At 44.2% G+C, this 27820-nt stretch overlaps 1 protein-coding gene across 1 annotated transcript in view; it reads left to right on the top strand.

Annotated features, from left to right (window-relative positions):
- Nucleotides 1-27820, top strand: part of pcdh15b (protocadherin-related 15b) — a 655691-nt gene that overhangs the window by 118667 nt on the left and 509204 nt on the right. Inside the window, exons 4-5 of the mRNA XM_078222925.1 lie at nucleotides 2178-2333; nucleotides 22871-22990. Of these exons, the coding sequence (XP_078079051.1) occupies nucleotides 2178-2333; nucleotides 22871-22990 (276 nt within the window). The remainder of the gene's footprint in view (nucleotides 1-2177; nucleotides 2334-22870; nucleotides 22991-27820) is intronic.

The following is a 27820-nucleotide window of genomic DNA, read 5'->3' as shown; positions in this document are numbered from 1 at the left end:
CTGCCATTTACAGTAGAATTCACACTGCATTGACCTGGATGGTTTGAGCTTCTTCAGTATTGATGGAGCAAGAATCGCCCAGGGAAGTGGAGAGATATTCCTTCACATTCCTGACTTGTGCCTTGTAGATGGTGGAATGGCTTTGGAGAATCAGTAAGTTTAAAGTTTATTTATTAGTGTCAGAAGTCGGTTTACTGCAATGAAGTTACTGTGAAAATCCTTCAGTTGCCATACTCCGGTGCCTGTTCGGGTACACTGAGGGAGAATTTAGCATGGCCAGTGCATCTAACCAGCAAGTCTTTCAGACTATGGGAGGAAACCAGAGCACTTTGGAGGAAACACATGCAGGCACGGGAAGAACGTGCAATCTCCACACACTGACCCAAGCTGAGAGTCAACTAGTGGTTAGCACTGCTGCCTCATGGCACATGTTCTAAGTACAGTTAAATATAGGCCATTTATTAAAATGTTGTTGCTGTTGTGTTAAATACTCCACTATGTAATCATATTTCTATGCAAGATAATTCATTCATGTCTGTAGCATTTTTGACTTGGGAATCTTCTGGAGAAATTATACTACAGAATCATAGCATCCCTACACTGTACCTTTTTCTGCACCCTCTACAGATGGTTGAGAGTAGACTGATGGAATTGGCTGAGTTGGATTTGTCCTGCTTTCTGTGTACAGGACAAACCAGGGCAATTTCCCACATTGACGGGTAGATGCCAGTGTTGTACTGAAACAGCTTAGCTAGGGGCACATCTAGTTCTGCAGCACAAGTCTTCAGCACTATTGCCAGAGTATTGTCAGCAAACATTGCCTCTGCATTATCCAGCGCCTTCAGCCCTTTCTTGATATCACATTGAATGAATCGAATTGGCTCAAAACTGGCATCTTCAAGTCATCCACTCAGCACTTTTGACTGAAGATGATTGCAAATGCTTCAGCCTTGTCTTTTGCACTGATGTGCTGGATTCCCCTATCATTGAGTGTGGGCATATTTGTGGACTCTCCTCCATGAGTTAGTTGTTTAATTGTGCACCACCATTCACGACTGCATGCGACAGAACTACAGAGCGTCAAATTGCTTTCTTGGTTGTAGGAACACTTAGTTCTGTCTATTTCTTGCTGCTTATGCTTTTTTGTCAGGCATATTTTGCATGTGTTGCAGCTTTACCGGGTTGGCATCTCATTTTTAGGTATGCTTGGTGCTACTGTGGGCATGCCCTCATGCACTATTCATTGATCATTTGAGTCTCTTAATTCATTTAGTATGAAGGTCGGTAAGTCGTTACTCCCTGTCCATTTTCAGTCAAACATCTAATGATTTTGAAGCTGTATTTAGAACTGAAACTTCACACTCGTTGAATATTGCTTCTACCAGCTTCATTCACCTTCCTGTTGTTTAAGCTTAAGGGTGTTGCTGCTTCTTCATCCTTCTGAATGTCTGGAATGTTAATGTCAGATAACCAAAAAAAAAATACCAATTGCGTTATGGGCGAGAATAACCTCAGCAAAAGAGTTGTTCATACTGGTTTGAGTTGGCACAAAGTTCTTTTTAACTGCAGTTTAACTGGCAGGCTACCTTGAGCATAATAGCCATATATTATAAAGTGAAAAATGTTAAAATTGTAATCATAGTAATTGAGGGATCAAAGGATTGGATACAAGTTTGTGCAGGTAATTAAAAATTAACAGCAGATTTTTGTAGACCATAGATCTGTGCCTCCAAACCTCCAGAAAATGTTTGTAACAGATGAAGCAGAAGATATTTTGTAGCAGTTAATCTTCAGCAATAATCGTAAGTCCGCAACACAGGGAAAATAATGCGTTTGAGGACTACAAAGTTTCAAATTAGAATCATAATATGAGTTTAACCGCCAGACAGATAAATGTGCTGCAGCCCTCTAAAAATTCATGAGATCCAGAAAAAGCTATTTTTTGTGTGTGTATTATGACAAGGATATGTTTTCTTAACATTAATCAGGTAAGATCAAAACAGCCACTTGATCTTTGCGCTGAGAAGTTATAAATGACTTATGAATAACTTCAATCAGTAGTTGTTTGGCTCCTTTTTCATCAGCTGTTGGAATGTTTCCAATGAGATTGATAACAGTGGAAGAGATCTTAGAAACATATTGGCTCTGAAGTCTTCCTTTTCTTTTATTATTAATAGCCTCCGTCAAGTATCCAGTCCATTGTGGTTGTGCTCGATTGCATGAACTTGCGAGTTGGAAGTGTCATCAAACATGAAGTGCGAATTATAGTGAGAGATCGAAACGATAACTCACCATCTTTTCAACAAACACGATACCATGTGGAAATTAATGAGGTCAGTGTTCAAATCAAGATGATGGATAATCTGGTATGCATTTCTCAAAAATATGTTCCTTTGAATTGGTTTGAATATCCATGAATTTAATATTTGCAGGAGGAGGCACTTGGAGAATCTGAATGTTTAGTTCTATTTACATCGGACTAGATCAAGCAGTATACTATTTCACTTGAAAACGTAGAGCCATAAGACTAATTAATTCTCCCCAGCAAAACAAGTATTGAATGAATATAGTGTGCTTATATGTCTGGAAATAAATGAGCTCAGAACTTGAAAAGTATTGAAAATGCTGCTGCTGTGTTGGAAATTAAATCTTCAGACCTTGAAACAGGCTGTGACATAAAGCAGTGATGTGGTAGAAAGTGTGACCAACTGATGAGTTATTGAAGTTACTTTTTTGAAAACTAAATTTCAAGAAATCTTCGAAAAAATCTTTAAATTACCATTTGTTCAGGAATTGAGACATGGTCCTAGTCCTAAGTGGAATAGGGTGTTATTCACATGTCACTGTGTTAGCAGCATAGTAAAATGGTAAACGCAAAATACTGCAGATGCTGGAAACAAAAACGGAAAAATGCTGAAAAATCTCAGCACGTCTGACAGTACCTGTGGAGAGAGAGTAGAGTCAATGTTTCGAGTCTAGATGACCCTTCGTCAGGCATTCTAATCATTCAGAAGGCGCAAGAAAATCAGTTGAATAAGCAGGAATAAATCCTCAAGTAGACACAAAGTTTATCGACAAGTATGGCTTGTCAATATGATAGACTAAACCCATCCCCTCAAAAAAGGGTATAAAGGATTGAATACATTGGAGACTTGAACTACGGTTGAAGGAAATAGGCCTCACCAATTGTCAAAAGGTGGAAGAGAGAGAGAACCCAACTGATCATCCAGAGAGGAATCTACAACCACAGCAGTGGGTCAATTCTGTTGATTGTATGAGTGAGTCTAAGTGAGTGGGCGAGGGTCTGGCAGATGGAGTACAATGTTGGTAAATGTGAGGTCATCCATTTTGGTAGGGGTAACAGCAAAATGGACTATTATTTAAATGATAAAAAATTGCAGCATGCTGCTGTGCAGAGGGACAAAGAACAAAGAACAGTACAGCACAGGAAACAGGCCCTTCGGCCCTCCAAGCCTGTGCCGCTCATTGGTCCAACTAGACCATTCGTTTGTATCCCTCCATTCCCAGACTGCTCATGTGACTATCCAGGTAAGTCTTAAACGATGCCAGCGTGTCTGCCTCCAACACCCTACTTGGCAGCGTATTCCAGGCCCCCACTACTCTCTGTGTAAAAAAACGTCCCTCTGATATCTGAGTTACACCTCACCCCTCTCACCTTGAGCCCGTGACCCCTCGTGATCGTCACCTCCGACCTGGGAAAAAGCTTCCCACTGTTCACCCTATCTATACCCTTCATAATTTTGTACACCTCTATTAGGTCTCCCCTCATTCTCCATCTTTCCAGGGAGAACAAGCCCAGTTTACCCAATCTCTCCTATTAGTTAAGACCCTCCATACCAGGCAACATCCTGGTAAACCTTCTCTGCACTCTCTCTAAAGCCTCCCCGTCCTTCTGGTAGTGCGGCGACCAGAACTGGACGCAGTGCTCCAAATGTGGCCTAACCAGCGTTCTATACAGCTGCAACATCAGAGTCCAGCTTTTATACTCTATACCCCATCCTATAAAGGCAAGCATACCATATGCCTTCTTCACCGCCTTCTCCACCTGTGCTGCCACCTTCAAAGATTTGTGGACTTGCACACCTAGGTCCCTCTGTGTTTCTGTACTCGTGATGGCTCTGCCATTTTTCGTATAACTCCCCCCTACATTAGTTCTTCCAAAATGCATCACTTTGCATTTATCTGGATTAAATTCCATCCGCCATTTCTCCGCCCAATTTTCCAGCCTATCTATATCCTGCTGTATTGTCCGACAATGTTCATCGCTATCCGCAAGTCCAGCCATCTTCGTGTCATCCGCAAACTTGCTGATAACACCAGTTACACCTTCATCCAAATCATTTATATATATATATATCACAAATAGCAGAGGTCCCAGTACAGAGCCCTGCGGTACACCACTGATCACAGACCTCCAGCCGGAAAAAGACCCTTCGACTGTTATCCTCTGTCTCCTGTGGCCAAGCCAGTTTTCTACCCATCTAGCCACCTCTCCTTGTATCCCATGCGCCTTAACCTTCTTAACCTGGGTGTCCTTGTGTAGGAATCTCAAGGAATTGGTTTGCAGGTGCAGCAGGTAATTAAGAAGGCAAATGAAATTTTGTCCTTCATTGCTAGAGGGCTGGAGTTTAAAAACAGTGAGGTTATGTTACAGCTGTTTAAGGTACTGGTGAGGCCACACCTGGAGTACTGTGTACAGTTTTGGTCTCCTTACTTGAGAAAGGATGTACTGGCACTGGAGGGTGATGCAGAGGAGATTCACTAGTTTGATTCCGAAGTTGAGAGGGTTGGCTTATGAGGAGAGACTGAGTAGACTGGGGCTATACTCATTGGAATTCAGTAGAATGAGGGGAGATCTTATAGAAACATATAAGATTATGAAGGGAATAGATAATGTAGAAGCAGGGAAGTTGTTTCCACTGGCGGGTGAAACTAGAACTAGAGGGCATTGCCTCAAAATAAGAGGAAGCAGATTTAGGACTGAGTTGAGGAGGAACTTCTTCACACAAAGGGTTGTGAATCTGTGGAATTCCCTGTCCAGTGAAGCAGTTGAGGCGACCTCATTGAATGTTTTTAAAGCAAGGATAGATAAATTTTTGAACAGTAAAGGAATTAAGGGTTATGGTGAGTGGGTGGATAAGTGGAGCTGAGTCCACGAAAAGATCAGCCATGATCTTATTGAATGGCAGAGCAGACTCGAGGGGCCAGATGGATTACTCCTGCTCCTCGTTCTTATGTTCTTATGTTCATATGACCACCGTTAATCACAATTTGAGCTAATTATTGGAGAAGCATTTAGTTGCTGGACGTGAAATAACATTTGAGCATTCTGAGGCTGGATATCAATAAAGAGTTGATTTTGCTGGGGTTAAATTAACAAATCAGCTGCAGTTTTGTTTTGTTTTCTCGACCTGTCAAAATTGGTAATCATTTTCTGTAACCATTTTAATTTACTGTAACCATTTCACATCAGTGCCCATGTTAAATCTGTAATCATGGGCACAAATAAACCAACTCCCCCCTTAAGGATAAAAACATTCTGAGTGAGTATGTTTCATTGCAATTTGCAGGCCAAAATAATTTAAACAGAGTGCTTTATAAATGGTTGAAGTCATCAAGTGAAGTCTGCAGTGCTACTTTGATAAGTAGTTGATGTATGATGAAGACTTCTTGATGTCCTTCAAACAATGTAAAATAAGGATATTTTCATTGCAAAATGTCCAGAGGTGTTTGCTATTTCTTGGCTTGATTAAGAAAAATTACAGTGAATTAGGAAAAGTTTAAGGGGTTAATTGTTTTGCCCCATGGATCTTGTCCCATTTTCTGCACTTCCAACAGCTCTCTCACTCAGCTTGTCACTCCATCTCCAGCACTGTCACAATTGCCCTCAAACCTGCTGTTTCTTTACAATTCAACAGACTCTCCACTTGCAATCATTTCATTGGGGTCGGAAATGTTTAGGGACATCAGGAGTTTGTGAAAGGCATGACATGAATGCAAATGTGTTCCTTCTTTTCCTCCCGTCGCCTGAGTGCATTCACTAATGAAGATAGACAGCCCTGCTGAAAAAAAAGAGATGTGCTGTTGAAGCTTTTCATTGTGCGTTCATTAGGACAGATTAATAAGAATACAAATTGGGGAACAACAATTTCTACTGCGTAAGAAGAGGATGCTGATTGGTTGGCAAGTGGACGCTAACCGATAGAGGCATTGCCATGAAAATGTATGGAAAATACTTACTGAACAATCCTGACTGTGCAAAGAATTACAACAACCAATTTAAAATCATTAGTCAGGCGCACAGTGTGGTTCACACTACGCTAGCAGCTACATATATTCACACATAGGGTCCTGTCCTTCGCAAACAGAAAGAACATGCCCGTGAATTGCACGATCGACTGATTGACTTTCTTATTGACTGTATATAATGATTAATAATGCATAGTACAGAGCAACCCCGTTGGCCAACCCCGCTGTTCTGAGACCAAGTCACCATTTTAAATGGCTCCCCCGATCTCCGTACTAAGAGATAGGCCTCCCTCCCCACAAAAAATGAAATGGTGTCCCCCACAAAGACCGGGGGAATGCCACCAACCCCTCACCAAAGAGAGGCCTTCTCCGTCCCCACAAATAATAAGTAACCACGCCCACACCTTACAGGCATGAGGATTACCTGATCCAACCCCCTGCCCTTGCAGTCTCCCCTCCCTCTCAGACCCCCCACCACTCAACTGCCCTCCCACTTCAGACCGGCCACTTAGCCCCCCTGCCTCCCAGTCTCCCTGCTCAAGTGCTCTTCCCCCTTAGACCTCCAGTCAGCCCCCTCATCACCTACAGACCTTCCAATCAGACCCCCTTCCCCCTCAAATCCCCCACTCAACCCTCTCCCACCCCGGCCGCTTACTCAGCCCTCTTCAGGCCATGCACTTGGCAGTGCCAACTGTACACTGTCCCCTGGTACCTTGGCACTGATACCCTGGAAAGGTGCCTTGGGCCCCAAGGGAGCTCAAGGAGGTAGGTCCACTGGCCATTTGCCCCTCTGTTGCTGCCAGCTGCAGAGCAAGAGTCCCTCAAGGGTCCTGGGGGTTGGGTGGGCTCAGGCTGGGTGCGAGAGTTTAACCTTGGGCTGTGGGTGTCGTGGGTGGACTGCCCCTTATAATCCTGGCAGATTTGGAAGATTATCCCTGATATGGTGATTTCAGGCAGCCCCGTGATCGCTATCTGCTTTCTTGCCTGTCAGCTGTGAAAATTCTGACCTGGTCACTTTAATTTCCATGCCCTCTAGTCACCTGGCTAGGTGTTTTAAAACATTTCAGCACTCCATTCTGCAATAGAGATTTTCCTTTCGCCCTGTCAGAATCTGCAGGTGAGAGCAGACCCCTTTAAAGTCCTGTGACAGAGAGGATATGTCAATTTAACATCGGGGTGGGGGGGGGGGGGGGTGGAGATGATGGTGGTTCCAGTTTGCACGACTGGACACTCAACCCCAATGTATGCACACAGCTTTGATTGGAAGTTGCTGAGGCTCAAGTTGAATTCTTTGAAACACTCTTCATTCCAATGTGGAACTCTTTGAGCTCTAACAAATTTGATGTACAATATCTTGAAAAAGACTTTAATTGACAACTCAATGGATTTGTAATATCTTCCAACCACCTGTGTTTATTTTTATTTCCCTTCATGGTTGAATGCACTTCAAGTACCCCATTTTAGAATTAAGCCTGCACCACAGAGTTCAGCAATCTTCTATCATTTACATAATATGTTTCCTTTTTATTTTTCCTGCCAAAATGGACAATTTCACATTTCCCACATTATATGCCATTTGCCAGATCTTTGCCAACTCACTTAATCTATCTATAGCCTTTTTGTAGCCTCCTTGTGTCCCCGTCAGTTCTTACTTCCCCATCTAATTTTCTGTCATCACCAAATTTAGCAAGCATACCTTCAATCTCTTCATCCAACTCATTTATATAAATTGTAAGAAGCTGAGGTCTCGGCGCTGATCGCTGTGGCACACCGCTCGTTACATCTTGCCAACCAGGGAATGAACCATTTATGCCTAATCTCTGTTTCGTGTTAGTTGGTCAATCTTCGTTCCATGCCAAAATGTTGCCTTTACACCATGAGCTTTTATTTTTCTCAATAACCTTTGATATGGCACCTTATCAAATGTCTTCTGGAAATAAAAGTGCAGTACATCTACTGGTTCCCCTTTAAAAACAGCATATGGTACTTCTTCAAAGAGCTATTAAATATTGGTTAAACACGTCTTCCCTTTCAGAAAAGCATGTTGATTCTGCTTGATTACCCTCTAATATTTTTTCAGAGAGGCCTTTTATAATGTTTCTCAAATGACAAAGAAGATATGAACCAAATCATAGAATCCCTACAGTGCAAAAGCAGGCCATTCGGCCCATCGAGTCTGCGCTAACCACAATTCCACCTGGACCCCATTCCCGTAACCCCACATATTTACCTTGCTAATCCCCTGACACTAGGACCAACTTAGCCTGGCCAATCCGCCTAAGCTGCACATCGTTGGATTGTGGGAGGAAACTGGAGCACCTGGAGGAAACCCACGCAGACACTGGGAGAAAGTGCAAACTCCACACAGACAGTGACCCGAGGCCGGAATTGAACCCGGGTCCCTGGTGCTGGGAAGCAGCAATGCTAACCATTGTGTCACTGTGCTGCCCTCATATTATGAATTTCATGAAGTACTTCAATCACCTACAATTATTTATGTTCTATGAACACCTACCATTTCACAAAAGGTTAATCAACAGATTGTCCAACTATCCCAGTCAAAATCAATGGATGATGACAAAAAATTAATTTGCTTCTCACCCGGTAATCAGAGAAGTGGTGAAGCTGAATATGACTCAGAGCTGACTGAATTAGCTTGTGAATTTGAATATCCTTTTGTAACACTGAATTACAGCTGGGTGAGATATATATCATATACTCATCGAAAGCTGATGGTGGTCTTCTGATCTGGTACTGAGTTAGGTTTGTATGGGACCATTGAGGTTGGATGAAAACAAAACAACACACAGGCTTAAAAAATTGTTTGCGCAATGATTTAGGAATCTAGTACAGTTTCTGGTGGGGGGAAAAAGGGATTCTGTACCTTGTTAAGGTGCTTGAGAAAGAAGAAAATAATGGAAACAAATCCATGGAGAAGTGTAGAAATTGATCTCGCTTCGACACATCTCTGTTTGCTTCGAGTCAGGACAAAATAGTAATTGCAAATCTGAAGGGTCGTCTAATCAAAGTGGGGACCAGTACCACATACAAGGAAGTCTTCATAAAAAGTTTACTTTCTGCAACAACCTGTAGTTAATTTTTGGGGCACTGTATTTTATTTAAGGTGAAAATAACCCTGTATTAAGTTGTTGAGTTTAATAGAACTGTTGAAGTAAGCTATCTGAAAATATAATTCATGGAAGCTATGACATTAAAAAGCATTATCATGTGTGCTGACCAATGAGTAGAGATACAGCAGCTTGTACTCTCATCTCTGCCATCTAATGTAACCTGTCATTTGGGTTAGTGAGTAGGTTGAATCTTAAAATTGCATTCTTGGAATATGCTCAAATGAAATGTTTGCCTGCTGTACAGTGACTGCCTTTATCTCTGTAGCAAATTCTAAATGTAAGATTCAGCCGGTGATGCACTTAAGATCTGCATCAGTGCTATATTTTTGAGAGATTATTAATGAGACAGATTACATGCAGCAGTAGTTCAGACAAAAGCACCAAAGCTTCTTTAGAATGGTAGGCCGATGTCTCCAAGTTATTTAGTCTCAAGGAGATAATCAGGTTCCACAGACAAAATTGCTTGGATTTGCTTCAAGTCAACTGACTTTGTTTTATCTTTGGGCTGAATTATCCCTTGCCACAGTCATTCAGGTGGACCTTTACAGCCACGAAAAAACAGGTTGGAGTTGGGTGATACGTGAATTTGAAAAAAGGTTTAAACCTGACACCAGGATTAATGGAAGTGGGACTCAGGAGCTGAAGCATTTCCTGCCTGACAGGAAGCCAACCCTCTTAATCAGGTGGGATCCCAGGCTTTGGGGGAATAAGGAATGGACGCGGTGACGTTAATACTGCACAACATGTGGACGAATACACCCAACCAAAATCCTTTGCCCTGCTGCTCCCAAAACCTCCCCCAGGAGTTATTGGGGCCTCAGGGTTGGACTTTCCTATTGGAGACCGGAATCGAGAGGGCTCGATTGCAAGCCGTGATCCCTCCAGGGTTAGGGTTTGTGCGGAGTTAGCACTTTTCTCCCTGTGTCTGCGTGGGTTTCCTCCAGGTGCTGTGGTTTCCTCCCACAGTCTGAAAGACATTAGCCATGCTAAATTCTCCCTCAGTGTACTCGAACAGGTGCCGAGTGTGGTGACTGGGGATTTTCACAGTAACTTCATTGCAGTGTTAATGTAAGCTGACTTGTGACATTAATAAATAAACTTTAAACTTCATAACCTACCTCTGGGTTTGCTACCCAATTAGTGAGTGGGATGGAGGTGTTGAAATAAGAGAGGTGTAATATTAGAGAAGTGGGCCACTTTCTGGCTGAAATCAGCAATCATTGCTATGGCTGCTGTCTGTGGTACTTACAAAAAAGAATGTGGGAGGATCTTCATGTTCAAAGTGGCCAGGCTAAATGGAGAGCTGGGATTAAGATAGGCAAAGGTTGATCAATACTTTTGCTCCATACATTATTGGTCAAACTTTCACTTTAAAAAAAATAAATGGAACAATTTCAGCACTTCCACCCCTGTTCTGCCAGATTGTAGCTGGTCAGCTTCAGAGAACTAATGCCCACCCCTATGAAACTCTCAGCAGGTCAGAAGGTCAGCTATTAACGAGTTCCCCAATGACCTCGATCCACCCAATTAATGAGGTGGGTGACTTTGCTTTCCCACCCAACCTGCACCATCCTCTGGAAAATCATCAGACTCAAGATCGGAAGCAGTGAATTGGCATACTGGCCACCAGGGTGGTTATCTTTTCCCATCCTGTCTCCGTTCTGCCCTGGTTTGGGGTGGGAAGATCTAGCCATTAGACTCTGGCAAATTCCTTACTAGAAAAGAAATGTGTTCTTCCTTTGTTTTGTTGGAACCATCTCTGTATCACGGCTGTGTCCTAGTTCCTTTTTTTAATGTTTACCGAGACAGATAGTAAGGACGTTAAACCCCCCCAAAAAAAAGACGTGCAGAGCTGATCAGAACGAACTGGGTGGTTTGCACGCTCAGTAACATTTCCTCAACCGTTCTCCCCTGAATGGGGACATGAAAGAATGTATGATCCAACATCCACCCTGTCCAATTTGTATTTCATAGAATCATAGAAGTCCTATAGTGCAGAAAGAGGCCATTTGGCCCATCGAGTCTGCACCGACCACAATCCCACCCTGACCCTATCCCCTTATCCCTACATATTTACGTTCTAATGCCTCTAACCTACGCATCTCAGGACACTAAGAGGCAATTTTAGCACGGCCAATCAATCTAACCCGCACACCTTTGGACTGAGAGAGGAAACCGGAGCACCTGGAGGAAAGCCACGCAGACACGAGGAGAATGTGAAAACTCCACACAGACAGTGACCCAAGCCAGGAATCGAACCCAGGTCCCTGGAGCTGTGAAGCAGCAGTGCTAACCACTGTGCTACCGTGCCGCCCCAAATTTCTGGAATTTTACATCATTGAGTGTTAAATCTGTCAGCTGTTTTAATGGCAGGTCCTTGTTAATATCTGTAACCTCTCATTGCCAGACTTCCCAGTGCGCACTGGTACCACTACTGGGGAAAGAGGGACCTGCTCCATTGAGACAGGCTTCACTTGAACCACCGTGAGACTGGTGTCATGGCAAATTGATAAGCTATGGCTGTAGAGAGTGCTGAGGTGAGGAGAGATTCAGAAAGTTAGGGTGGGAACACAAAGCAATAATAGAGGGTGGTGATATGGTTTAGAGAACCACAATGTGACAGGAAGTGACAGAGCATACAAGCGCGTTTTTTGTGGCGGCAGAGGCTGTCTGCCATTGGCCAGCAATGGGATCTTCCTGTCTCTTCGCTGTCAATGGGGTCTCCCGTTGTTTTCCTCCTCCACTGGCAGGGAACCCATCGTCGCCAGTGGGACCAAAATATCCCACTGGCAGGAACAGCCAGAAAATCCCACACTTAGAATTTAGGGCTCTTTATCTGAATGCATGCAACATTCATAACAAGATAGATGAGTTGATGACACAAATAGAAATCAATTGGGTATGGTATGATAACCAGTGCAGATGTGGTTGCAAAGCTGGAAACTGGATATCAAGAATATTTGATATTTCTTAAGGACTTGACGAAATGAAATGGAAAGATAGTTTTTTAAATAAAGGATAAGCATGGCACAGTAGTGAGAAAAGATCTTTATTCAGAAGATCAAGATGCAGAATCAGTTTGAGTGGAGGTAATAAAAAATATGTAACTGGCGGTGAAAGTTTTTGACCCCCTTAAAGATAGCTGCACGCTCAGACAAAGTAAAAATTAAGAAATAATTGAGGCTTGTAACGTGGGTGGTTTTTATCTTTATGTAGATTGGAAAAAGCAAATTGGCAAATTAGCCTCAAAAATGAGTTTATAGAGTATATTGACAACTGTTTCATAAAACAATATTGTGGAATCAACTAGGAAACATGTTATTTTAGCCCAGAAATGTGTAATATGACAGGATTAGTTAATGATGTCAAAGCAAAGGATCCTCTGGGGAAGAGTGATCATAACATGGGAGAATTTCACATTTCATTTCAGGGAGAGAAAAATGTGGCTGAACCTCATGCCAGAAAACTTAAATAAAGGCAAATACAAGGATGTAACAACAAGGATGTAGATTGGAATAGTTGGTTAAAAGTTAAGGCATATATGAGCAATGGCAAACATATAAGGAGATACTTCTTACCTCTCAGCAAAAAATACATTCCATTTGAAGGATAGACTTTTTGAGAAGGAAGAATCATCAAAGGCTAACAAAGAATGTTAAAGATAGTGAAAGAAAAGGTGCACAATAGGCCAGACAATTAGGAAAATTCTAGAAACCAATAAAGGATGACTAAAAATATATAAAGGAAGAAATTAGAATACGAAAGTTAATGACCAAGTGCTTCTACAGGTGAATAAAAAGAAATGTACAGTAACCATTGGAACCTTAGTAGATAAGATCGGAAATTAATAATAGGAAAATGGAAATGGCAGAGACTTCGAACAAAGATTTTTTTTATTTGTCTTCATGGTAGAATACACCAACAACATCCCAAGGACAATAGAAAATCAAAGGGAAAATGGGTAGGAGGAACCTAAAGCAATTGCCATCACTGGAGAATAGTTACTTTCACTGGAGAAAAAGTACCAGGGCAACTAATGGGACTAAAGTTTGGGAAATTCCCTGGATTTAATCATCTTTACTCTAGGGCCTTAAAATAAATGGCTGCAGATCTATTTGATGGCTTAATTCTAATCTTCAGAATTCTGTTGAAACTGGACATGTCCCAGTACCTTGGAAAACCAAAAACTTAAAGTCACTATTCAAAAAAGAAGGGAGGCAGAAAGCAGGAAACTGTAGGTGTGTTAGCCTAACATCTGTCATTGGGAAAATACTGGAATCCATTATTAATGAGATAGTAACAGGCCATTTAGAAAAACATGATACAATCAGACAGTTTCAATATATTTTTATGAAAGGAAAACCAGGTTTAAAAATCTTGGAGCTCTTTAAAGATGTAACCAGCAGGGTGGATTAAGGGAAAAGGTGAGATGTAGTGTATTGGGATTGCCACAAGACATTAGATAAGGAGCTGCATAAAATAAGCCACAAAAGATAAGTTGGCATTTGCTGGGAGTAATATATTTGCTGCCGAGCTAACCGGTGACAGAGTCTGGATTTATGAGTCATTTTAAGGTTGACAATCTGTTACTATCGGGAAACAGTGTTGGGGCCTCAACTACTAAAACCTACAGTAATTACTTGTATTATTGTGCAGAGTCCATTGTAGCTAAACTTTCTGATATCACAAAGGTGAGTTGGAAAGAAGGTTGTGTAGAGAACTTGAGTCTGGAAAGTTTAAGTGAGTCGACAAAAATTGGAGAGATGGAGCAAATGTGAGGTTATCCACTTTGGAAGAAATAATAGTAAATTGGAGTATTATTTAAATGGAGAAAAATTACATCGTGCGACTGTGCAGAGGGACCTGGGGGTCCTTGTGCACGAATCGCAGAAACTCAGTCTGCAGGTGCAGCAGGTGATCAAGAAGGCGAATGGAATGTTGGCCTTTATCGCGAGGGGGATAGAATATAAAAGCAGGGAGGTCTTGCTGCAACTGTACAAGGCACTGGTGAGGCCGCAACTGGAGTACTGTGTGCAGTTTTGGTCCCCTTATTTGCGAAAGGATATATTGGCCTTGGGGGGAGTGCAGAGAAGGTTCACCAGGTTGATACCGGAGATGAGGGGTGTAGCTTATGAGGAGAGATTAAACAGATTGGGTCTGTACTCGTTGGAGTTTAGAAGGATGAGGGGTGATCTTATAGAGACATATAAGATAATGAAGGGGCTGGATAGCGTAGAGGTGGAGAGATTCTTTCCACTTAGAAGGGAAACCAGAACTAGAGGGCACAGCCTCAAAATAAGGGGGGGGCGGTTCAGAACAGAGTTGAGGGGGAACTTCTTCTCTCAGAGGGTAGTGAATCTCTGGAATTCTCTGCCCATTGAAGTGGTGGAGGCTTCCTCGTTGAATATGTTTAAATCACGGGTAGATAGTTTTCTGATCGATAAGGGAATTAGGGGATATGGGGAGCAGGCGGGTAAGTGGAACTGATTCACTTCAGATTAGCCATGATCTTGTTGAATGGCGGGGCAGGCTCGAAGGGCCAGATGGCCTACTCCTGCTCCTATTTCTTATGTTCTTATGTGGGTAAATGTGAAGTTATTTATCTTGAAAGGAAGCATAGAAAAATAAACATTACTTAAGTGAAAATATGCTACAGAATGCTGTGCTACAGAAGGATCTGGGTGTCCTCATACATGAAAAAGTTAGCACACAGACACAGCAAGACATTGGGAAGGCAGATGTTGAGCTTTATTGCAAGAGGGATGGATTATAAAAGTAGAGATGTCTTGTTACAACTGTACATTGGTGAAACCACACATAGGGTACTGCATATAGTTTCCATCTCCTTATTTGAGGGGAGTTTTGCTTTCATTGAAGACAAGAGAATGTGGTTCTTGGATGAAGGGCTGTCTAAGCATGAGTTTGTGTCCATAAACATTGGCATTCAAAAGAGTGAGAGGTAATCTTATCGGATCGTATAAAATTCCGAAACATGACAGAGTAGATGTTAAGAGGATGTTTTTCCTTTTGGGACTAATCTAGAACTGGGGGTTGGTCAGCTCAGTTGGTGGATAGCTGGTTCGTGATGCAGAGCGACGTCAACAGCGCGGCTTCAATTTCTGTATTGGCTGTGGTAATTCATGAAGGCCTGTCTCTCAACCTTGCCTGAAGTATGGTGATCCTCAGGTTAAATCGCCACCAGTCACTTCCTATGGTTGTCTGGGACTATGGCGACTTTACTGTTTTATTTCAGAACTAAGCGCACAGTTTCAGAATAAGAGGTCTCCCATTTAAGATGGGGATGAGTATATATTTTCCCTCAGTGGGTTGTTAATCTTTGGAATCTCCAGAGACCATCCGTCAAGGGGGTTACCTATTTTCCCACGTTTCAACTGCAAGGTGTGGTGATCTAAGCAGTGCTGGAAATGTCAAACTGTGGCTGGGCCATTGAATATATTCAAGGATGAAATTAGACAGATTTTTGGGAGTCAAGGGATCTGGGGGCGGAGACAGAAAGTGGAGTTGAAACTATGATCAGATCAAGCACAAAATTATTGAATGGTGAAGTATGTCTGAGGGGCCGAATGGCCTACAGTGTTCCTAATTCTTATTGGTCATTACGATGCCTGTTACTGGAGGACCGCAACCTCAAAATGCCAAGCCGGGTCTATAATCTCTCCCTGAGGTTATCTGCTCCCTTTTCCCAGGGAATATAGAGAGTTATGAATGCGGAAAATGGCTTGTGTGGATAGCATGGAAGGCCTACTTTTGTGGAAGGTGACTATGCAAGTGGCTAATAGAATGAATGAGTGTGTTTGGATGGAAGTGAGGTGCCTAGAGAGAGTGAAATAAATGCAACTGCAAGGCGTGAGGTTCAAAGGAGTGCTGGAAAAGTCAAATTGTGTAACTTGGTACCTGATAATGTGAGACCGCTCACCTTAACCACCGTGCAGAGATCCTGGATCCTCTTGGCTCTCTGTCTTCAGGGTTGTTCAGACCATACTTCTGCTCAGCCACTTCCAGCTAGGCATGCTTGGTTGGAGAAGATATCCTCCCCCTCCCATCTTTCAGACAGGTCAAATTTCAGAGCAGGAGCCTTTCCCAGTCTGCTCTCTGTCTCTGTGGTTGTTTCCGCCTCAAATATTCATGTGCAGTTCAGCCATTCTGACCCCTGCAAAAATCTCTTCAATTCAAAATATTTCCTTTGGGAGATCTAACATGTTCTCGTGCCCGCTGTCTCAGGTTGGCTGGGAAACATGGAGGTGAGATGCTAATGTCGTGCCACAGTTAAGAAAGCACTGTGAAGCCCACCACAGCTGTCATTGGATTTCCAACCCTCTAATGGTTCTGCCGATTTGGCTGGGACCATCAGTTGAAAATCCCACTCTGTTTCAAAGACTTTCAGCATGCTGATTCATGAAGAGTCTAATTTTTCCATCCTCTTGGTCTGTGCTATTCAAGTTGGATGCCAATGTTGATTAACTATGCACCAAATTCATAATTTTGCACATTGGAGCCAACAAAATGATTTACAAATGCAAAATAAATCAAGACACTTGGCATCCCTCATCAATTCTTATTTTTTATACATATATAAAAAGAATAGACATAGAAGGATGGTATATGTATTAATTTTCAGCTGCACGATTTAGGTTGGTGAATCTTCGTATACCATGAATTGAATTTTTTATTCATTCAAGGGATGTAGATATCATTGGCTAGGTCAATGTTTATTGCTCATCCCTAATTTCCTTTGAGAAGGTAGTGTTGAGTTGCCTTCTTGAACTGCTGCAGTTCATTTTGTGTAGGCACACCCACAGTGCTGTTAGGAAGGGAATTCCAGAATTTAAGCTGGACAGTGAAGAAACGATGACATACTTCCAAGTCAAGATGATGAGTGTCTTGGAGGGGAACTCGTGGTGTTCCGATGTACCTGCTACTCTTGTCCTTCTAGATGGAGTGGTCATGGGTGCTGTCTCGGGAGCCTTGATGAGTTCCTGCAGTGCATCTGGTCAGTGGTACACACTACTGCCACTATGCATGGGTGATGGAAGGAGTGACTGTTTGTGGATGGGGTGCCAATCAAGCGGGCTACTTTGTCCTGGATGGTGTCGTGCTTCTTGATTATTATTGGAACTGCACTAATCCAGGCAATTGGAGAATATTCCAACACACTATTGACTTGTGCCTTGTAGATGGTGGGCAGGCTTTGGGGAGTTACAAGGTGAGTTACTCGCAAGTGATATGCAATATAGAGTAATCAGAGGAACTGTGTTCCTTCAAGATTAATTTATTCATGCTCACTCATGATTTATTCCAAACCATACCCATATGTGAGTCTCATCCATAGCAATTATCATAGTTTTTTTTCTTTCCTTTGTAATTGTCCTACATTACAACAGTGACAACACTTCAAAAGTACTTCATTGATTATAAGCACTTTGAGATACCCTGAGAGGTTGTGAAAGGTGTTTCGTAGATACAAGTTTAATTGAAATTACTGTTTTCACTGATTTGAGTTTTGTCTTTTTGATGCAATTATTTGTGGGATAACATTTATGAAAGTGCTGACCACGGATTTGATTTGATTTATTATTGTGCCATGTATTGAGATACAGTGAAAAGTATTGTTTCTTCCACGCTATACAGACAAAACATACCATTCATAAAGTACATAGGGGAGAAGGAAAGAAGAGGGTGCAGAATATAGTGTTGCAGTTACAGATAGGGTGTAGAGAAATATCAGCATAATATATGATAGGTCCATTCAAAATTCTGATGGCAGCAGGGAAGGAACTGTTCTTGAGTCAATTGATACGTGAGCTCAAACTTTTGTATCTTTTTCCCGACGGAAGAAGGTAAAAGAGAGTATGTCCGGGGTGTGTGAAGTCCTTGAATGTGCTGGCTGCTTTTCCAAGGCAGCATTAAGTGTAGACAATGGATGGGAAGCTGGTTTGTGAAATGGACGTTCACAACCCTTTGTATTTTCTTGTGGTACTGATCAGAGCAGGAGCCATACCAAGCTGTGATACAAGCGGAAAGGATACTTTTTCTATGGTGCATCTGTAAAAATTGGTGAGAGTCGTAGCGGACATGCCGAATTTACTTAGCCTGGGAAATTAAAGGCATTGGTGGGCTTTCTTAACTATAGTGTGGAGGGACCAGGACAGGTTGTTGGTGATCTGGACATCTAAAAACTTGAAGCTCTCGACCATTTCCACTTCATCACCATTGATGTGGACAGGGGCATGTCCTCCACGACATTTGTCGATGACTGTTGTATACGTGATGTCTGTCTCTTTAAGACATACAGCAATAGAGGGTCACTTGACTTGTGGGACCCACCATGGAAATCGAGAGTGAGTGTTCACAACAGAGAGTGGAGTACTCTCTCAGCAGAATGTTCTGTAAGCATGTAGAACTGGAGCTCTGCCTCACTGCAGCCTTTGTGCTGCATAAATCTCTTGTACCTAAATTTCTCAATTCAATAAATAACTTCCTTGTTCCAAAAAGGTCTGAAGTCTCTCTTAATGATTGTAGACACTGGCCGCACACAATATGTCACAATGACTATCTCCTCCGTTTTACTGACAGAGGGAGAGATGATTGCCGTCGCACCATTTCCCCAGATTCTCTGTTTCTTTCCTGTATTCCGTCTCCTCATTGTTTGAGATCCAATCCACTACTTCCTCTGTGGCCTCCATAAGTGCTTCCTCCAGTGCCTTCTCATTCAGAAAACCTTGTCCACAGGGAGAACATCAGAAACATGGAAAACTAGTTAAACCCCTTGAAGGATGAAAGTGAAGTTACTGTCAGCTGGTGACTCTTTCCTACTTGAGTCTGTCTCCAGTCAGCTAGTATTAAATTAAATAGTGACAGACATTATCCCAGCCCAGAGCTGTTAATCTCAGCACTAAATTGCAAGCCAAAAATGTAATGCAGGCTAAGTCTCCATGAAAAGACAATCTGCGATTTCCTTTTGCTGACTTTCTGATGCAAGTGCTTCTCTTTGGTAACTCCTTTCAGATGAAAATGCAATATCTGCAAGTAAACTGAGGCATACAAAGGTTTTGACCCTTGGCTTTTCAAAGCTTTTTTTTCCCCTCCACTATTATTGATTCAAATGAAATTAGATTAATGCAAAACATTTTGTTATCATGAATATTTATTGCAGTTCAGGGCTGGGAGTAAAACTGTTCAACTTTGAAACCTTTTGAAGTAAAAAATAATCAAAGAAAGATCTTGGTGATATGTAACAGTCTTATTCTTAGTGGTCTGAATTTTATCCCCCCACCCCCACCAGATTTTGAGACGGTGGAGATAGGGTGGGGAGCATGAAATTGCATCGGTGGGATTTGCTCTGGGATCCCACTCACTCTGACCCATACATGTTTTACAATGGGCTGAGCTGGGCTTTGGACAGGAAGCCCAAGCTTGCTCCATTAAGGCCCTTAAGTGGTCTCTTCATGGGCAATAAATGCTGGTCAGCCAGTGACACCCATGTCCATTATTGAATTAATATAAAATCCCAGGAATCTGCCTGGTAAACCTTCGCTGTACTCCCTCTATAGCAAGGGCATCTTTCCTCAGGTAAGTAAAACTCCACACAATACTCCAAACCTTGACTCTTTGAAGAACCTTACCAAGGGTGACGACAACAATCAATCACAAATTCTGGTAGTGTAGGAGCCCAGAAACAAGAACAAGGCACCAGCTCCAGAAAGTACAGGGCAGAGAGGAGGTAGATTCATGTGATGGGCTGTCATAGCTGATGTTTTCAAAGTAGTTCTGGAACTTAAAGAAGACATACAGGAATAGCTATTTTCTTATCTCAATTTTTTCTGTCTTGTAGTGTTATGATTGAATGATATCTATTTGTCAGTTTCTGATTTTCTGAATCAGGTAAAATAATTGTACTGTACAATGTGTAATGGAAAATGTGACTGGCCATGTCATGCAGCCTATGACAGATTGCAGTACAGACAAGTGTTAATGACTGCATAGGTCTAGGTGGCCAGCATGTCCCCTGAAATTGCAGTGTGTGTTTTGCAATGTCAAATGATTTATTTAGGTAATCCTGATCAAAGTGCAGTCTCTGTTTGCAAACACAGCCTGCGAGGTCCGAATCCCTAAATGCTGCAGCCAGTAACTAGGAGAGACCTCTGCTCAACAGATGTCTGCCCCTTGCATCGCTCAAACACTTTATCTACGTCTCTTGGACTAATCCTGCGCTCCTTTATTTAATTTGACATCTCCAACGTCTCAGTTGCATGTTGCTTGTGGCGCATGATCTTGTGATGTGAGCTTATGCATTCCACTTCTATTCAATTGAAAAGTGAAGGGGGTAAGTTTTCAGATGAAAACTCTGAAGAAATTTGTGGCAGCACAATTATTGCATGCTCAAATAGAATCATTTGCCTTTGAGACAGAGTCAGGCTAGGATGTAAACTTGAATATTATGAAGCTGGCTAGCACCTCCAGGATATGCTCCAGTTTTGTTTTCTCCATTCACCTTGTACTTTTTTGCGAATTGATTTCTGTAGTCACTATTTCCATTGAAGCGCCCGATGTTGACTTACTGGTTGTATTGCCAGCATGAAACTACCTATGTGGTTGAAGGCAACCATGTCCTGTAGATAGGATAGCATTCAGATTTGAGAATACATAGAGCATTGAAAATGTCAGTGAAACACACAAGATGTTCAAAGAAAATTGGTTCGAACATGTTCTGTTTACTTAGAAGACACGTGCATCAGATCTGTCTTTCTGAATGAACAACAGGTTTCAGAATCTTAGCACAGTGACTTGTTCCATTCAGGACTGCATCGTTCCTAATCTAAAATTTATCAGTCACTTCTTCCTTGGGTCATTCTGGAGTGATATACCTGTCAACTTGCTGATATTATTTTTCATCAGCAAGCACTTCAGGATGAGATGTTCATCAAGGTTGACTTTCTTTCATGTGCAGTCATAACAGGAACATTACTTTCCAAGCTGCATAATTGTTAGACCTTGGGCTTTCTCGGACCAAGCTATGCAAGTGGTAAAATATATGAACATAATGGTTTTATTTATTCTTTAATTGGATTTGAGCTTTGATGGCTAGGACAGCATTTATTACCCATCCCTAATTGCCCGTGGCAAGGTGGTTGTGAACTGTTGCAGTCCATGTTGTGTAGGCACACCAACACTGCTGTTAGGAAGGGAGTTCCAGAATTTTAACTCGACGACAGTGAAGGAACAGTGGCAATATAGGGGGCGATTCTCCCAAAAGCGCAGAATTGGTGGGAAAACTGTTCTAAATGCCAACTGTTTTGTCAGTTCAGCTTCTCACCTGAATCTCCGCACCCTGTGCACTGCAGAGGTCCCGGTCGTGAATCTCATTAAAAATACGGGGGGTGGCGGGGTGGGGCTTATTCGTACCGGAGTTTGACAGTTGTGGAACTCTGCCCGATCGCTGACCAGCCTGGGACCACCGGAGTGTTGCCCCTCCAGTCTCCCCCCCCCCCCCCCCCCCAACCCCACGGCTCGATCGCGGCCCCCACAGCAATTCCCGGGCCAGCCCTGACCGCCCCCCCCCCCCCCCCCCCCCCCCCCCCCCCCCAATCCCTCAGTCTCCTACATTCAAGTGAAAACAAATCAAGTTTGTCCAATCTCTCCTCATAGCTAATACCCTCCAAACCAGGCAACAGCCTGTTAAACCTTTTTGGTACCCTCTCCAAAGTCTTCACATCCTTCTGGTAGTCTGGTGACCAGAACTGTACGCAGTATTCCAAATGTGGCCTAACTAAAGTTCTATACACCTGCAACATGACTTGCCAATTTTTATACCCTATGGCCCCGACAGATGAAAGCAAGCATGCCGTATGCCTTTTTGACCGCCTCATCCACTTGTTTGCCACTTGCAGGGAACTGTGGACATGTACACCAAGATCCCTCTGTATGTTGATGCTTCTAAGGTTTCTGTGATGTAGCCTCACCAGGTTGACATCTCATTTTTAGATATGCCTGGTGCTGCTCAGGCCCTCCTCCACTCTACTTTGAACCAGGGTTGGCCATCCCGGTTTTGATGGTAGCGGTAGACTGGGCAGTATATTGAGCCATGAATTTATAGATTGTAGATGAATACAATTCTGTGTTGCTGCTGGTGGCCCACAGTGCCTCATGGATGCCCAGTTCAGAGATCCTGGATGTGTTCAAAATCTATGCCAAATAGCATGATGGTTATTTAGATTCCTGGATTGATGCTGTTTCTATATATGAAATAGAATAAATTTGGGTATGCGCAAGCACTTTCAAATCTCCAGATTTAGAGATGGTTAATATTTTACAATATGTCCTTGCCTGGCAATGCCGTTCAGACATATCCCTATTTATGTTTTATATTATCAGAAAATATTTGGTATGCAGAATTTAATTTTAATATGAATTGTTAATCTTGTGATTTTGTTTTTTCCTCTTTTTTTTAGTTGACACCAGTTGGGACAACTATCTTCACTGGTTTCTCTGGAAGAAATGGAGCCACTGACATAGATGATGGTCCTAATGGACAAATTGAATATGTTATTCAGTATAATCCAAATGATCCGGTATGTATTAAATAGTGGGTTTGTTTATGTTCTCCAAATATATGCTTGCAGGTGAAGTCAGATATCTGGTTGGAAACTGCACAGCACAACTTTGGGACCAAGTTTGCATGACTCATTGATGTAAGTTAGAATTTCTTGTGACTTTGTACGTAAACAAAACCAATAAGCACACACCTATAACAAGGCTATTGATGTGGTTGAGGTAGGTTTAAGGATGGAGGACCCCGATATCAGGATTTCCGGTTTTCTCAACTCTGCAGCGACTTGTTTACATGCCCGTATCCTGACTGAAATGAGGCCTAACGGCCCCAAATAGTCAAGTGAGTGAAATGGGTTTAGGGCAGATCCATGATGCACATTCTTCAAGAGGAAATAAGGATATCAGGGCCACAAATCTAGGAGAAGCATTAGCCAGCACCTCTACCACCAGCCACAAATTGCTGCTATTTACAGCTTGCTAGAACAGTGGGCAACTCAAGTTGCTGGTTGTTGTCCTGACTGGCACAAGCCTCTGCTGGCATTATACAATAAGTAGGAATGTTGGCAGATGAAGTTCACTGTGGTGAAGTGTGAGGTGATGAAGTTTCATTAGAAGAACATGGAGGGAAAATATAAAATAAGGGGTAAAATTCTTAAAGGGGTGCAGGAGCTGAGCGACCTGGGTGTATATGTGCGTAGATCATTGAAGGTGACAGGATAGGTGGAGAGAGCAGTTAATAAAACATATTGGGTGGGATTTTCCAACTGCGTTTGCCCCTAAACCGGAAAATCCCACCTGAGATTAACGGACCTTTCCATGGTCAGCCTCTCGCCCGCTACAATTCCTGTGGTGGGCGAAACGGAGAAATTCGTCCCATAGTATTCTGGGCTTTATTAATAGGGGCATAGAGGACAGGAGTGACGCGCGATATAACTCACGAGGCTAGAGATGCTCAAGGAAATAAAGGCTTTTATTTACTATTACAATGAAGCTACCATATATAGAACACGATCCCAGACTGAGGGGTCCCAGACAGAGCAGTGACCTTTATACCTCTCCCAGGAGGCGGAGCCCGACTGGGATGTACCATAATAACTATAATACAGGTAGAACAGCCCAACCCTAACCCCAACAGTAACAAGTAGAACAACCCAACCCTAACCCCAACAGCAACATATATACAGACTCATAGTACTGGCCAGACCCTGGCTCAGTACTACCTGGTGGGAACCAACGATGGTTCACCACATTCACCCCTCCTTTGAAGACAAAGGCCGGCGGGGTACAAAAAAACACAGAATAATTTGTCATCAGTCTATAAGTTCAGACGGTCAGGGGGACCGCACCGTCGTTGTGACCTCCTCAACACCGGCGATGACACCGGAGTAGGCACTCGCGGTGGCGTTCTCCCCAAGGCGATGTCCAACGGCTCCTCCACTGTCTCACGGGCCGGTTGACCCCAAGGTGATGACAATCCGTTGAGTTCAGACACGCCTTGAAGTGGCGACCATCTCCTGGACTCAGGCAAGCTGTACACGGGAGTAAAAGGGTTAAGTGATGGTCCCGATGCTGCCCGCGCCGTGTCAGGAGGGGAAACAATAGTTGGGGATCTCTAACAGGAGGTATGGGAGCGACAGGGGTTTCCAAGTCCCCTGCTGGCGCCAGGTCTCGAATCGAGACCGTGTCCTCTCGCCCGTCAGGGTATGCCACATAGGCATACTGAGGGTTGGCGTGGAGGAGATGGACCTGTTCAACCAAAGGGTCGGACTTGCGGTCCCTAACATGTCGCCGCAGGAGGCCAGGTCCTGAGTACGCCAACCAAGACGGTAATGAGGTCCCAGAGGAAGACTTCCTAGGGAATGAAAACAGCCTCTCATGGGGAGTAGCGTTGGTTGCCGTACACAGGAGTGAGCGTATGGAGTGGAGCGCATCAGGGAGCACCTCTTGCCAACGGGAGACTGGAGGGCTTTTTGACTTCAACGCCAGTAAGACAGCCTTCCAGACTGTAGCATTCTCACGTTCCACCTGTCCGTTACCCCTAGGGTTGTAGCTCGTGGTTCTACTAGAGGCAATCCCGTATGAGAGCAGGTATTGCCTCAAGTCATCGCTCATGAACGACGAGCCCCTATCGCTGTGGATGTAGCAGGGGTACCCGAACAGGGTGAAAAGATCACAAAATGCCTTGATAACCGTGGCAGCGGTTGTATCAGAGCAGGGAATGACAAAAGGGAATCTCGAGTACTCATCAATGATGTTGAGGAAGTACACATTCCGATCTGTCGAGGGAAGGGGGCCCTTAAAGTCCACACTCAGTCTTTCGAAGGGACGAGGGGCCTTAACGAGTTGTGCCCTGTCAGGTCGGTAAAAGTGCGGTTTGCATTCCGCGCATACCCGGCAGCTTCTAGTTATGGACCTGACATCCTCCACCGAGTAGGGTAGATTCCGGGCTTTTACGAAGTGGTAGAGCCGAGTGACCCCTGGATGGCAGAGGTCATTGTGGAGAGCCTGCAAACAGTCCTCCTGCATGCTGGCGCATGTTCCACGCGACAGGGCATCCGAGGGCTCGTTGAGTTTCCCTGGACGATACATGATGTCGTAATTATAGGTGGAGAGTTCGATTCTCCACCTCAAGATCTTATCGTTCTTGATCTTGCCCCGTAACGTGTTATTGAACATGAACGCCACGGACCGCTGGTCCGTGATCAGGATGAACCGTTTTCCCGCCAAGTAATGGCGCCAATGCCGGACGGCCTCCACAATGGCCTGGGCCTCCTTTTCCACCGCTGAATGTCGAATTTCGGGGCCTTGGAGGGTGCGAGAAAAAAAGGCGACGGGCCTGCCCGCCTGGTTAAGTGTGACGGCCAGGGCAAAATCAGATGCATCACTCTCCACCTGAAAGGGGATGGACTCATCGACAGCGTGCATCGTGGCTTTCGCGATGTCGGCTTTTAGTTTATCAAAGGCCAAACGAGCCTCTGGTACTAGGGGAAAAGAGGTAGACTTGATGAGCAGACGGGCTTTGTCCGCGTAATTGGGAACCCACTGTGCATATTAAGAGAAGAAGCCTAAGCATCTTCTCAGTGCCTTTGCGCTAGTGGGCAGGGGAAGTTCAAGGAGGGGATGCATACGGTCTGGATCAGGGCCGATGACCCCGTTTTCCACCACGTATCCGAGGATGGCTCGGCGGCGCGTACGAAATACACACTTCTCCCTGTTGTAGGTCAGATTCAGGCGAGATGCAGTGCGTAGGAATTTAAGGAGATTGGTATCGTGGTCCTGCTGGTCATGGCCGCAGATGGTGACGTTATCCAGGTACGGGAAGGTAGCCCACAGTCCGTTATGGTCCACCATTCGGTCCATAGCACGCTGGAAGACCGAGACCCCATTGGTGACACCAAAAGGAACCCTTAGAAAATGGTACAAGCGACCATCCGCCTCAAAAGCCGTGTATTGTCGGTCCTCTGGGCGAATGGGGAGCTGGTGGTAGGCAGACTTTAGGTCGATGGTGGAGAACACCCGGTACTGCGCAATCTGATTGACCATGTCAGATATGCGCGGGAGGGGATACGCATCCAGCTGCGTGTATCTATTAATGGTCTGACTATAGTCAATGACCATCCGGGGTTTGTTCCCACTCTTGACCACCACGACCTGCACTCTCCAAGGACTAGCGCTAGATTGTATGATCCCTTCCTTGAGGTGCCGCTGAACCTCAGATCGAATGAAGATCCGATCCTCAGTGCTGTAACGCCTACTCTTAGTCGCGATGGGCTTGCAGCCTGGCACAAGATTCTGGAATAGTGAGGGTGTGGTAATCTTCAGCGTCGAGAGGCTACAGGCGGAGCGCGTTGGGCAATTTGGAGGCTGCTGTTCTCCCACTGAAAGCGGAGGGAGTGGCCCACCGTACTGTCGGGTTACAGTCTTCAAGTGGACCATGAAATTTAGTCCGAGGAGTATTGGCGCGCAAAGATGCGGTAACACCAGGAGCTTTAAGCTCTCGTAAACCGTGCCCTGCACCGTTAAATTTACCATGCAACTTCCTAGCACGGTGACAGACCGGGACCTTGATGCCGTCGAAATCGTCTGCTTGACAGGTTGGATCTGGAGGCCACACCGCTTCACAGCGTCTGGGTGAATAAAACTCTCCGTGCTCCCGCTGTCAAACAGACAATAAATCAAGCGTTTGTTTACCTGTATGTCCATCATGGACTTGTCGAGTCTGTGAGGCTTTGCCTGGTCCAGGATGATCGCGCCACCGTTGGTTCGTGAGCGCCACTGCAGGCAGCTGAGATGGATGAAGATGACCCCTGCTGGTCGTTCGTGGTTGGTGCCGACCAAAATGGCTGCTCCCATAGGTCGCACGTGGGCGATGGCGCCAAAATCAGCGACCCCTGGTGGTCGTGCGTCTCTTGCGACTCCGTCGTCTGTAATGGCGACGTCCTGGCCTCGCACGTGGAAGAAACCCTCGACGATGCCGACGATGAGGAACCCGGCTCCGGGGAGTCGCAGGCCGCATTGCTGTTCCTGGAAGTAAGTTTGGATCGACATACCTCCGAATAATGCCCCTTCTTGCCGCAGGCGTAGCACAACACCGTTTTAGCGGGACATCGCTGCCGAGTGTGCTTCACTCCCCCACAGAAGTAACACCGCGGGCCGCCTGGAGCTGCTGCCGTCGTCAGGCCCGAGTGTGGGCACGCCATCACGCAGCTTTTCGGACCCGAGGGACGAGGTCGGATCTGCGACTGCTCCTGCCACGCTGTCTCCACGTGGTCTTCGGGATACAACACTAGGCTTTTGGAGGCCATCTCCAACGTATCCGCTAGTTCTATCGACTTAGTGAGATCGAGATT

The sequence above is a fragment of the Mustelus asterias genome, chromosome 11, assembly GCF_964213995.1.
Source record: "Mustelus asterias chromosome 11, sMusAst1.hap1.1, whole genome shotgun sequence".
Taxonomy (NCBI): domain Eukaryota; kingdom Metazoa; phylum Chordata; class Chondrichthyes; order Carcharhiniformes; family Triakidae; genus Mustelus; species Mustelus asterias.
The sequence above is the reverse complement of the archived record's forward strand: the minus strand, read 5'-3'. Positions and strand labels throughout refer to the sequence as shown.